We start from the raw sequence: 13,452 nt of genomic DNA on the forward strand, positions 1-13,452 counted from the left end.
CCTGGGTTTTGGCACAAAGGCAAGCTTAAGCCAGGGCTTGCATGCCTTGGCTGGGCATTTAGCTGCTGGGCACTGCCTGAGCTGTGGTGGCTGCTCAAACCTCCCTTGAGTTTCGGGGGGATATTTTGAGTTTTCTGTGTTTGGGAGAAAAAAAACCAAACAAACCCCAGAACAAACCGAGTTCATTTTTCTGTTCTGGCCATCTTGTCAGTCCTGATCCCCTTTCATCCATTCCTGCACTCTCCAACTTCCTGTGGAAGCTGCTTCTGATGTAATTCTTTTATATTGTGCTTACACATTGCTTCTTCCCAGAAATAGAGCCTTTTTCCTCTTGCTTAGCAATGATTTCAGCTCCTCAAAAGCTGCCTTCCTCATATTACATGCTTTACATCCTACCCCTGGCCCAGAGCAGATCAGCAGTGAGCCCCTGCCACAGGCATGGCTGCTCCCAGGGCTGGAGGGGTGCACGGGGCATGAAAGCCGGTGGAGAAGGGGCAGAGGCACTGTCTCCCAGGGGCGTGTTGGAGCCAGTTTCTATTTCTATGGCATCAGAGGTGGGAGAGGATGTCAGGTACCATGCCCACAGCCTCTAAAAAGCAGCTGCTGCCAGGGCTGGAGCTGGTGTTAAACGTCGGGCGCAGCATCCCTGTTCCTGCAGAGCCGAGGAGCAGGTGTGGGGGCAGCTCGGGCCCCCCCGGGGGGGGCCTTCCTCTGCTCCCATCCCCATACCGGGCCCGATCCTGGCGGCAGGGTGGGGGCTGCCGCAGGAGAGGGAGGGTGAGGCCGCAGGGTGGCAGCAGGGGACAAGCAGCCAGGGACAGGCGGCTGGGGGGGGGGGCCAGCCCGCGGCACGGCGACCCCTGGGCGGGCAGGGGCCCTCGGCCTTCAGGGTGTCCCCTGGGCTGGTGCCTGTGCCCCTGCCTGCCTCCAGCAGGAGCAGTGCTCTGCTACCGGCGGGAGCTTTAATTAGTGCTGCCTCTCATTAAACACCAGCAAGATCTGGATGAGGTGTAATTGTGCCTTCCCGGTGCATGGCAGGAGCTCTCCCAAAGGCACCTGTGCTCTGTGACCTCATCAGGCAGCCTGTGACCTCATGCAGACAGAGCACGCCTGTTGGCTGAGCGCTTTGTGACCTAATGAGGAAGGGGTTTGCTGTTTGGCTGGGCTCCCCGTGACCCCCTTGGGGAAGCTGGGTGCTTGCTGCCTGAGCCCAGATATTAGGGAGAGCGTGTGAGCTCACTGGTTGGTCCCTGTGGCGTCATGGAAGAGCAACAATGATCACTGGCTGAGCACTGTGTGACCTTGTGGGGGACTGGGATGGCTGAGGTCTCAATCACCTTGCCAGAGAGCCCGTGACCTCACATCAGAGCCAGTGTGCTTACCTGCTAGGCACTGTGTGACCTCACTGGGGAGCCTGTGACCTCACAGGCAGCTGCATGTTCATTGGCTGGCTGTGAGTGACCTCCTAGGACAACCCATGATCTCATGAGGCAGCAGGATGCTCATTGGCCAGTAGTGTGTGACATCCCAGGACTGCTTGTGGCCTTACAGGGAGCACAACAATCATTGGCTAGAAGGGTGCAACATCCCAGGGCAGTCCATGACCTCACAAGGGTGTGGGACAGTCGCTGACCGCCAGGGTGTGACATCTTGGGACAGTCCATGACCTTATGGGGGAGGAAGGTGCTTATTTGCTGGCAGACTGTGACCTCCCAAGGGAGCAGAGGGCCTATTGCCTGGCAGGTTGTGACATCCTGGAGCCGCACATGACTTCATAGGGAAGGGAGATGCTCATTGGTTAGTAGTGTGTGACATCCTGCAGCAGTCTGTGACCTCACAGGCTATTGGGTGCTCATTGGCTGTCAGGCTGTAACCTTATGTGGGACTGAGCGCTTGTTGGCCATGAGTGTGTGACCTCACAGGAGACGGGACGCTCATTGGCTCTCAGGGTGTGAGCTTGCGGGGCGCCGCCTGGCGGGCGCGGGCGCAGCGGAGCGCCGATTGGCCGGTGGGCCGGGCGGGGCGGGGCGTTTCCGCGCGCCCGGCGTCGCCTCGCGCCGCCATTGGCTACTCCGGCGCACTCCCGCGGGGCGGGGGCGGGGGGGCACATGCAGGCGGAGAGGACTGAGGGCGGGGCGGCGGGCGGCGATTGGCCAGGCGGCGCGCGTGCCCGCGGTGCGGGCGGGTGGCGTGCGGAGCGGCGCATGCGCGGGGCAGGCGGCGATGGCGGCGCGGGGCTGATGGCGGCGGAGGCGGCGCTGCGCTGAGGGAGCGGTCCCGCCCGGCCCGCCATGGGCAACGAGGCCAGCATGGAGGGCGGCGGCGGCGACGGGGACGGGCAGCTGCCGCCCGCCACCGCCACCGCCACCGGGGCCCCGCCGCCGCCTGCCGCCGTCGCCGCCGCCGCCAGGACGCCTTCAGCACCGGGCGGCGGCGGACAGCTCCCGGGCAGCGCGCCAGCAATCGGGCCCAGGTCAGTCCGCGAGGGGCGCCGGGAGCAGGCAGGGGCGCGGGGGTAGGAGTGGGCAGGGGCGCGTGGCGCGTGGACGGGTGCATGGGCCGGAGCAGGCATGGTGCGGGGGTGCGTGGGGGTGCATGCGGCGCGGGAGCAGGTGGGGGGCAGGCGGGTGGCGTGCAGGTGCAGTGGGCGTGGGAGCAGGCGGGGCGGGGGCTCGTGGGGCGCGTGAGCAGATGGGCTGTGGGGTTGTGGGTGGGTGTGGGGTTGGGGTGTGGGGTGCAGGCACTGGCAGGGTGCGTGGGGCATGGGTGGGTGCAAATGCGTGGGGCAGAGCTGGGTACCATTGCATGTGGGGGTTTGGGGCACGAGCATTTTTGGTGTGGCAGGCACAGGCATGCCAGTTGTGGGTTTGTGGGTTGCAGGGAGCAGGTTGGGGTGCAGGGGGTGGCTGGGGGGACGCAAGCAGGAGCAGCCACTTCGGTGCAGGTCTGTGGGGTGCACGCAGGCAAATGCAGCCAGGTGGGGTACGAGAGGGGTGTGCAAGGGGCGTGAACCAATGGGAGACCAGGGTGCAGCCATGTGGGGTGCAGACAGGGAGATGGAAGGGGCTGCAGGCAGGCAAGGGTGTGGATGGGGCTTAGGGAGAAGACAGAGGCACCCAAGGCAGGAGGGTGCAGCCCCAGGGGAGCTAGCAGCTCAGGGACACCCATGGGTGCTGGGGGAAGGCAAGGGTGTGGTCTGGGGCTGGGTGCGGGAGAGGGACGGCATGCCTTTAGTGAGGATTGCAGTGTTTTGAGGGGCAGGAGAAAGGTGGGTGCTGCCCAGCAGGTAGAGGTCCAGCAGCAAGGACTGGGGCAGCTGCAGAGGGAGCAGGATTAGGAGGAGGGAGGAATGTGGTTCATGGTTGGGGAGCCCCAGACTGGGGGTTCCAGTCAGGGTGGGGGGACGTTGCCTGGTGGCACACAGCTGACAGCACTGAGGTGTGCGAGTGCCCCAAAGGTGGCCACCCCAATGATGGCCACCCCAACTGGAGCTGGCACCAAATGTGAAAGGTTGTTATGTAACAGGAGGGACGCGCAGCCCTGCCAGGAGTCATCGGTGCAAAACCTTGTGGGGAACCGTGCCGAGCCACTCTCCCTCTGCCAGGCAGCGCCAGCCGGGAGGGAGATGCTTTGGAAGCGTGCGTGGGATTGGAGATACTCCTTTAAAAAACCAGCTGATCCTAAATATCATCCTATCTGGAAAAATAAATGCGAGGAGCAGAAAGTTGCATGGAGGGATGCAGGGGACTCGGCGGGCAGTTTGCCTATGGCGCGTGGCCGAGGCGGTGGCATTTAGGGCTCTCTGCCTTGCCCGTGCAGCAATGAGCTCTGCTTGTGTTGCCAGTCGCGTTACTTCAAATGGGAAAAATGCAAGCAGAAGCCCAAACAGGAGGCTGCAGTCTTGCCTGGCAGTGCTTTCCTCTTGCTCCCAGCCAGTGGGCTGCAATCGCTGCTTGCAGGCTACACCTTAACATCCAGACGGGTTCCAGGAATCCTACAGGGTGGTCAAACTGCAGGCAGGCTTTTCTTTGTAAAATCTCTGTTAGCTTTTACACAGGAAGCATTAAAAAATGCCCCTGAGCGAAATTGTGCCCGTTTCCTTTATGTTTTTCCAGTTCCTCTTGCTAAAGAGTCACCGATCCCTCTGCTTTGGACTCTGCCAGTGAGAATTTGTTCATACGTTGCTCGCAACAATTTTAAATTAAATACCCACATGGCTCTTTACGCCGGTGTAACAAGATCAGCCGAGGGAGCCGTGCAGATCTGCCATCTCTGTCCATTTTTGGCACTGATGTGGGACTCCCTGATTGCAGCCCAGGGTCTGTGTTAGCTGTTGGGTACCAGGACTGGGGGTCCTGGGGGCTTTGGGGGTCGTGGAGCACATGGGGATGGCGGGGTGGAAGAGTTCAGTCCTACAGCACTGGCCAATCTTGCTCCTTTCCTGCTAGAAGCACCAGGTTGGTTTTGCTGGCTGTGCCTGAGCCCTCACATGCTTAGCTGACGCTCCTGCCCCTCCTGGGGAGCTGATGCCAGGGAGCTGCCCTCACTTGCAATTAATTAATGCAATTAAAGAGGTGGGCCTTGTGGGGCTCTGCAGACTGGCAGTGAAGGCTGCTGTGGAGCAGCAAGAGGGATGGGGAAGATGCTGATCTGTACCAGTGTTTAAAAACTGAGTGTGGGAGGGGTGTGGAGAGCTGAGGTAATGCTGAAGGGTTTTTATTCAAGGTAACAAAGTGGAAATGAAGAAAAAACAGGCCTTAAGAAGAAAGACATCTTTGTGAGATGCAGGAGTGGGCACATAAGATAGACCAGATGTTGTAAAAGGTATAACAAGGCACAGCTTTTGCTGACTGAGCAGCGGGTGTGCGGTGCAAAAAGTGCCACTCCAGAAATCCCAGGTGACAAGGGAAAAAGCTAAGTTCTCTCAATATCTGGGCAATTGTTTGTTTTCTCTGAATTAAGTAACCTAAATCTGTATGCAAGCCAATTAAAACTATAGCGATGTTACTTTTCTTTGTAATTTTTCACAACTTATTTTGTGTTATACAAGAAAATAATCTGAACACCTTACATGTGGTATGCTGGATTTCAGGATGTTGTGTTTAAATTAATGACAATTGTTTTCAGGAAATTGTGCATACAGTATGGAGAGACTTTAGAGACTAGAAAATGTCCTACAGAAGTAATGTCTTCTCACTGGGCTGCAACATCTACCGATATTTATAAACTCTGATTTTCTGCTTGCATGCTTTGGGCGAGGCATGGCGGAGCTGGGGAGCGGAGGTGCTGGAGGATAAAGGGAAGATGCGTGCAGTGCTCGGTTAGGCTCTGCCAGCGGGGTGCAGCTCTGAAAAAGGCAAACGTGGTGCAGGATTGCATCAGGCAAGGTATTCTCAGTGCACATGGGAAGACTGTCCCTGTGCAAGGCGCTGTTAAAATCTCACCTAGGGGGTTGTGCTCAGCACTGGTACTCAGGCAAGGTACTCAGAATCAGAGGAGGGAGGGAAGGATTGCTTTGTCTGCTCGGGCAAACGGAGCCTCTGCTGCCTGAGAGGAGATGAAGATGGAGTGTTATTAACCTGTAGCATCAAGGGAACACAAATCGGTTGTGGATGGATTTGGACTGAAAACCTCCCAGCTTCCTGGTAGTGGAGCCCTGGTCTGGTCCTCCAAAATGACCCCCTAAGCACAAGGGACAAGCTCATTTTACAGTGCAGCCTGATGGATTGATGAAAAGGGGTTGGATGGCAGAGCAGGAATGATGTCAAGTTTAGATCTCATGTAGCCTGGGGCATGGCACTTTAGGTGGCTGGTTTTCCTGGCATCCTGTCGAGAGATTTTATTGCTGCTTCCAATCATATTTGTCTGTGTCTGATTTATGCCCAATTCATTCAGGTTTTTGGTCTGTCTGCTGGTCAGCCGTGGAGCTTGTAAAAGACTTTTTTTGATGCCTGGATGCATGAACTAAGGCTGAAGAGGGGAGAGGGGAAGAGGGTCGGTCTCCTGGGAAGCGTTGAGGACCGGCCACAGATACCTGGGCTACCAGTGGGAGCAGCAGTGCTTTTAGCATTGCTGTTCCTCTGGAGTCTGGGAGGTGCATGTTGCAAACAGCAGGGCTGGCTGCTGGGCTTCGAGATTGGGAGGAAGCTTTCTCCCACGGGAGAGACCACTGAGACCTTTGCTTTCTGTGATAAAGAAGCCACTTTACTGAATACCCCAGATTTTCTCAAGTCTCCAGGCAGGCTTCCTGCGAGCTGAAGGTCTTAAAGTGACCAAGAAGGGAAGTTTCCAGTACTGAGTGGTAGCAACTCCAGTGTGTGCTGTGAGCAATCCTCCGAAGCCTGTGTTTGACTTGAAAGAGCAAGTCAAGTGTCGATCCTGTTTACCCTGCTATACATTTAGCATTGGTTTATTTGACAGGTGGTGGAGCTTGAAGTAAAAAAAATCAGGTATAGTAGAAACAGGACTGAAAAAAGTGCTCCTAATTAGGGAAAATAGCTCAAGTTTGGAAAAAATGTTAGTGCAGTTCAGATGTTCCATTCTGCCCTTTTGGTAGCTCATTTGCATTTGCTGGGTATTCACTTGTTTTCTTGCCATAAGTATGATAGCAATAATAGGTAATAAGTATATAAATAAAAGTAATTTTTTAAAAAATCCAGTTTTCTCATTTCTTTTTAAATGGGTACTTTTCACAAGCTTGCAGAAACAAGCAGTCACAGTCCATTTTCATATGACTGTGCCAGAAATAAAATGAGACTGTGTGATGGAAAATGAGGCTATGGACAGGGCTTGCACTTGTCTGGAGAGCCAGCTCCATATTTGTTTCCATGTGCTGCTGTCCCTGAAAAGATTGAGCCCTGAGCAGGACTGTGCAGAGACGTTGCCATCAGAAACATCGCTGGAAAACCTTTTCCTCAAATATTAAAATAGCTTTTTCCTGGCCTTTTGCTGAACTGCGAACTGGCACTCTGGAAAGGCCTGCTATGCACCCATGCTTAGTAAGTATTAGTTTATTTGTTATAAGAGATTTTGAGAGTCGGGAGAGAGCTGAGGCTGGGTTTAAGTGAGGAGGGGAAGAACAGATATTCAACGTTTCAAGTTCATAAACCCTGTGTGAGCAAAATAAAAGGTAAAAGGAGGAGTACGAAATGGCTTATTTGATGGATCAAGTCAAAATATTTGCTGTGTTAAATATCCCGCTGGGCCACAATTCATCTTTCTCTCCCGTGATGGGCAGACAGTGTCAGTTGCAACACATCTTCCCTTTAGCAAGCCATGTTTTACATACTTTTGATAGCTCTGACAGCAGTCGTTAGGCCACTGAATTTAGATGGCACAATTCTGGGTGCTCAAGTAACTCCAAACCTCTTCTGTGAACATGCTCATCAATATTCAAGATGTTTAGCATAAAATATTAATGCCTTTATTTCCAAAACAAATACACAGATTTGCAATCCGCTTCACAGGTTGGGGTTTCTCACAGCTGAAACCAACCTGGATGTTACACTGAAGGCATGCCTCTTCACCCTTTGCTTTTGCGTGACAGGCTCCTGCATGTATCTATGCTGTCTGCTTCTGCTCAGGAGGAAAGATGTTGAAGAATTCGGAAGGGTTGATATCCTTCGCTCTTGGATCATGCTGGTTATAAAATTGAGGACTCTCTGGCTGCCTTGTGTGCAGCTGCAGCTGTGGTAGGGATGCTTTCTGTGCTCTGAAATCCACAGTAATGGTGGTCAGCCTCTTCTGCTGATGTTCAGGAGCGGTGCCTCAGTTTGAGTGACCACATCCACTGGGGCCGGTGGGTCTCTCCACACTGTGGGTCATGCTGAACAGCACAATGGGCTGGCTTCTGCTTCTCCAACACAACTGAATAAAGCTGTTTCTTTTCTCTGCTGTGTGAATTGAGCACGTATTTGATGCTTCCCATCATGTTTCCAATTGAGTGCAAAAAGGTATTTGGTGCCATGGCATATTCCTGCAGTTTATAATGGTTTGGGGAATACCTGACATGCATCTGGACACTTACCTGCTAGAAAAATACAGCCTGCCTGCCACAAAAGAGAGCCTGCTCTCTGTGCAGCTCTCTCTGCTCGTTCTCTGGCTGGGGCTGGCACAATGGCACACCATCGGCCGAGGGTGTTTTTCTAGTAATCCTGTTGCAATATCAAACTCATTTCCTAGTACATGAAGAGCACCTTCAGAAGGGTGTGACAGGCAGTCAGGGTGAAAACAGTATTTCCAAGAACCAGGTAGCTCGGTAGGGTGAAACGGGCTCTATGGCGATGGCATTCTGCTTTTTCACTAAATGTGGAAATAAGATTATCATGTTGCCTTCACTGAGGAGCACCGCTGCTCCTGGATGCTGCTTGGGTTTTTTTCCGGCTGGTGAGTGGCAGCAAGTGCTAATGGTCATCCCAGTCCCACACATTGTAAACTGAGTGCTGCACGCATTTTCCTGAGATTGAGATAGTTTCTGTTGAGCCATCACTGTGCTTTCAAATGCCTGTTTGAATGACAGATTTGTTATTTTTGCATCAATCCATGGGCACGACTGTTCTTATGAACAGGTTATTTTTTGTCTTTTTCAGTCCCTGAAGGTGCTGAGCTTCAGTGTGACCCCAAAGCACTGCTGTGCAGCCTGTCAGTCATTACTGGGCAAGCCAGACTGCTTTTCATGTCACTGACACTGAAAAGTTTTTATAAATACAATGAGCTGGCTCCTTGCTGAGAACACCCAGCACCTCAGATGAGCTATTTAGGAGCCTACAGGAGGGAGCAGTATCACCGCCTCCTATTAACGCTAGCCTGTGCTTTACAGTGAGGTTGGAAGGCATGTTCCTGGGGGGCTCCTCACCTGTAATCTGCTCATAATGTCAATGATGACTTAAGGGTACTGGTGATTGATCTTGCAGACTCCTGGCCTTTTTGTATCTTACTAACGCATGTTTGATATTGAAGATAGACCCCAGCCCACACAGACTGGGGACAGCGGGTTGATGAGGCAGGAGACAGCAGCTCCCTGCCCATGCTGAGCTCCTCAGAAGCAGACAGACATCATTCACCAAGTCAAGCAAGCCACGTCTGAATGCAATTTTAATTTTATTTTGTTTTCTCTCTTTTTTTTTTTTTTTTAAGTGCCATGGTTTGCCTTGAGATGAGAAGTGATGGTATGACATCCAGCCTGACTTCTGGCACTGGGTGGTAAAGATAGTCACGATGGCTGACAAAGGCAAACCACAGTCTGGAGTTTAGAGGTCCAACCTAGCCAAATGGCAACAAAATGTATATAAACAGTAAGCATAAATAAGTGTAGCAGTAGTTTACCAGAGGGTGCAATACAATAGATGATCACACAAAGATTAAATAAAAGCTTCGCCTTCTAAAATATACAGTCTTCCTCAGCCCAAAACTATAGTTTCTGTGACGTACAGAGATTAGCCATTCGTATTGGCTTTATTCCCTGTGAAGGTGTGATTAAATAGTTTGGACCATTCTCTTTTGTCAAAAATGATTTAGTTGTCTTCCTAGGTCATTGTCTATAGAAGAAAAATGCACCTATATTTAATGCAGTAAAGTGTATTAGGCTTCTTAGAAGAAGAGCTACAGCAACAACAAAAAGCCCTCTCCTGCCCAGTCTGTCCCCAGACCTTTCTCCTATCCCCGTCCTTAGTGTCTCCTGTGGCAGCAGTCATTTTTGAAAACCCATTGCTTATGGGTTGCCTCAGCAGCCAGCCAGCTCCTTTCGCTTCCTGATGTTAGGAAGAACGTTTACACCTTTACCCCAGAGCAACCGAGATGAACGTCTCCACTCAGAGACCATTAGTGCTTGGTGGTGTTGGGCTCTATTGTCCAGGAGCCAAGTGACTGTAACAGAGTATGTAAGGCACTGGTGGGCAAAGGTAGGAGCACAGGACCGGAGGAGACCTCTGGGCCATGACCCACTGACAGGCACCATTAGACACCTCATTGTATAGTCCCACTAACAGGGTAAAAACTAAGATCTTAAATGAGAAACTCTACTTCGCAAATCCAAAATGCAGCATTGATCTGCCTGCAGTAGTCCACATATTTGAGACATGCAGCCGTGGCTTAACTCCTCTATGTTTTCCTAAGGGATAACAACACCTTCAAGCCCAGGTGTGTTCTAAGACTTGGACTTGGACTTGGGCCATCCTGCACAGCGAGTTTTGCAGCAGGGAGCAGTGGTGACTGGGTTTTTCACCCATTTCTGTTTCTGCAGCCCTCTGACAGGGCATGTTGGATGGCTGGGAGGCAGCAGGGGCAGCCCTTGGCATGTGGGTCAGGACTGGCAGCTGAGCCTTTGGCGGTAATGGGATGGTCCTACTCTTGTCCACCATGCCCCTCTCCTCTGTATATCACCAGCAGGTCATAGAGGAGGTAAGGAAGGATGTGGACACCAAGCCTTCTCATCGCATTGCAGTTAAGCAGTGACTTCCTGAGTTGCAGCAAGCTCTGACCCATGACGAGTTCTTCCTCTCCGCCCTGAAGATTGTTGAGGCCATCTCTGTATTTCTTGGTCTTTTTTCATCCTCTGTGAGCAGGCTTCAGTGTTGTACTGTGACTTCTGCCTGGGATGTCCTGCAGCTTCTGAATCCTCATGTGAGGTGCAGGCTGCCATCTCCTACCTGTGACTTGCTGCGTGTCCCACCTGCAGTCACCTGAACCTCTGCTGCCTGAATGTGCTTAGCTGCTCTCCACAAGAAGAACATCTCCTGCCCTCTTCTCAGAGGGTTTCCCCCTTTTTTGACAGTTATAACGCGACCAGAGCAAGCAGATACTGTATATCTCAAAGGGAAAATGCATCCATGCCACTTGAGAAACGTTGCTGAATTTTGAGTTTCTTCGAGCAGGTATGACTAACTGTTCTTCACTTGGCTCTGGGACCTGCCAGGGACCAGGGTTTCTCAGATGTGACAAAGCAGTTTCCAGATGAGGTTTCAGAGGAGGATTTGACAGCTCCTCTGATGACCACAGAAAAAAAAAATCACCTTGGACCAAAATGTTACATGGTGCAGATGTGACAAAATCGAGTGTTTCAGCTGCTCTGTTTGAGGTTGGCATGCCCTCTTCCATCCAGCCCCAGATGTCAGAGGCACAGATGTCTATGTAGTTATTACAGGATAGGGAGACTTTCAGAGGCCAGATGTCAATAACTGAGAGCAGCCTTTGAAACTTTTTTAGTTTCTTTCCTTCCCTGCCATTAGAATATTGCCTTTTAACCTGTTCTGAATCTCCTGGCATTGGGGGCTCACAAGCTTCTCCACTTGCTAAGAGGGACAGGAGGCTGATGCCAAGCTCAGAGTCTGGTTCCAGTGCATGTCCCTTTGCAGGACCGGTGTACTCCTGAAGATTGTAGCATTGTGAATGTGTGGATTTATTTTGGAATTTGGCTTTATTTATGGATTTCGAGCTCTGTTAGCAGATGCTTGGAGTATGTGACCTCTTCTGACACGGTCTCAGAGTGCTCCTTCTCAGTGTGCTCTGGCCTTGGAATTTGTACGTGGGCATGAAGTCAGTGTGTCTTTTTCAACTATTAAATGGATTCAGAAGGGTCCTGCCCCTCCCACCAGCCCGTGTGAGACCAGTTGGGTCTGCCGTGGGCTCCCCAGTATGAGAAAGAGTCTGCTCACAGCTTACATCCTTCCTTTGTCAGTCTAGACATGAGGAGTACAAAGAGATTTTGCCATATTTAATGTCTGCAAAAGGACAAAATTGTGTGTGGGAATTACTTTCAAAGATTGACATGTTGTAGCTGTTAACCACTTTTTTTTAAACGAGAAAAAACAGATTGCAGCCTGGGAAAAACAGCGTGGGTTTTTTTTTCTTTCATGTCCTAAAGAAAACATTTTGGTAAAAGATATGCGAAGTTACATGTTACAAAATAGGAGTAGCTGAAATTTGGAAATGTATAAGAAGTTCTTAAGGGACTTGGTAATTTGCTCTTCTTTTGTGAAAAAAACACCAAACCAACAACAAAACCAAAACCCCCCACAAAAAAAAACAACAACCCAACCAAATCAGCTGATAATACAAAGCTTATGAAAGGCTTGGGGAAAATGCAGTGCTGATCTAGATCTTTTTCCATGTTGACTCCGAACTGTGAATTTTCCTTTGATGAAACATGAAATTATTTTTAATTAATTTTGTTCCAATCCTAGTTACATAAACTATTATTTGATTGTACAGCTGGACTGAAAAACTGTAGGAGGTCTCACAGTTAGGATTTTGCTGCCTCTTTCTCATTAAGCCTACAGACTGGTTTCTTTAAATGCACCTATTAATCTTCTTAGGGAGGCAAATTGTTGTTTGGTTGGGTTTTTTCTTTCTTTTTCTTTTTCTTTTTCTTTTCTTAAACACTAAACTCCCAGTTAGCTGCCAGAGGAAACACTGATGGTTTGAAGCCTTTCCAGGTATGTCTGTGCTGCACCCAGGTACGATGCTAGCACATATTGCCCTGGCCACACTGGGTTTTGTCTAGTCAGTTTAAGCACCCGAAGTAGTTACAGCCTAAACCATTCTTGTCATGCTTGACAATAACCTCCAGTCTACAGGATGGAGTAATGCATTTTTTTTTCCATTTTAATTTTGCAGTATGCTTTTTCAGTACCTTGTCTACCATAATTTCTGTTGTGTTATTGACTCCAAGTTTGGGACCCTTTAATGTGGTCCTTGTAGGACCAGCAACAGCATGCAGCAAACTGCATGTTGTCCTTGGAGTGCGCAGATCTTGCCCATATTTCCCCTGAAGTGCATCAGCTTTGTTGTCTTCTGTGCACTGATGATAAGCCACTGTATTTTGCATTTCTTTTTACCTGTTCAAAGCAAGATTTCTCAATGGACTGGGCAGGTGTCAGTAGCGATCCTTCGGATTGCTGCCTTTGTGGACCTTCTCTGCTCTCCTCTAATCCTCTGCTGGGAATGGCTCTTAGGAGGGTGGGAAGAACACTGTCAGGCTGCTCCCAAGATACCTCCATGGGTTGCGTCTCCTCTCATATGAACCTGTGAGATGTCTGCAGCAGATAGTGCCAGAGCACATTCTGTTGGGGCGAGGCAGCATCTGTAGCTTTCTGTAAATACTCCCGACGCGGGCATACGTGAGGAGGTGATGCTGGGTTCTGCTTACATTGTTGTAAATCAGTCTCTGCTGCTCAGCACCTGCCCCAACTGTCCCTTTGTATCTAGGGCAGCTCTGTAGTCCCAAACAGTGAAATTTCCAGGCCTTCTCCTTTTCTACCCTGTCTGCAAGTTGTTGTGGATGTTTTGCTTCAGAATCCTGTAGCTGGGGAGCATGTGAGGAAAGATGGGTTGTTTCCATGTATACAGAGTGAACATCTTTGAGTGTGCTAGTCCTGCAAGCGCACCCCCAACCTGCCCTCCTCCCTCTGGGTGAGATCCTGCCACCTGGGGCTCAGCAGCAGAGTAGGCATGTCG

The 13,452-nt window shown here is 51.0% G+C and overlaps 1 protein-coding gene across 1 annotated transcript in view; it reads left to right on the plus strand.

Moving 5' to 3' along the window:
- Nucleotides 1-2,214: 2,214 nt before the first annotated feature.
- Nucleotides 2,215-13,452, plus strand: part of BSN (bassoon presynaptic cytomatrix protein) — a 100,642-nt gene continuing 89,404 nt past the window's right edge. The window contains exon 1 of the mRNA XM_075096452.1: nt 2,215-2,473. Within this exon, the coding sequence (XP_074952553.1) occupies nt 2,292-2,473 (182 nt within the window). The 5' untranslated portion in view covers nt 2,215-2,291. The remainder of the gene's footprint in view (nt 2,474-13,452) is intronic.

Source organism: Phalacrocorax aristotelis, chromosome 6 (genome assembly GCF_949628215.1).
Source record: "Phalacrocorax aristotelis chromosome 6, bGulAri2.1, whole genome shotgun sequence".
NCBI classification, from domain to species: Eukaryota; Metazoa; Chordata; class Aves; order Suliformes; family Phalacrocoracidae; genus Phalacrocorax; species Phalacrocorax aristotelis.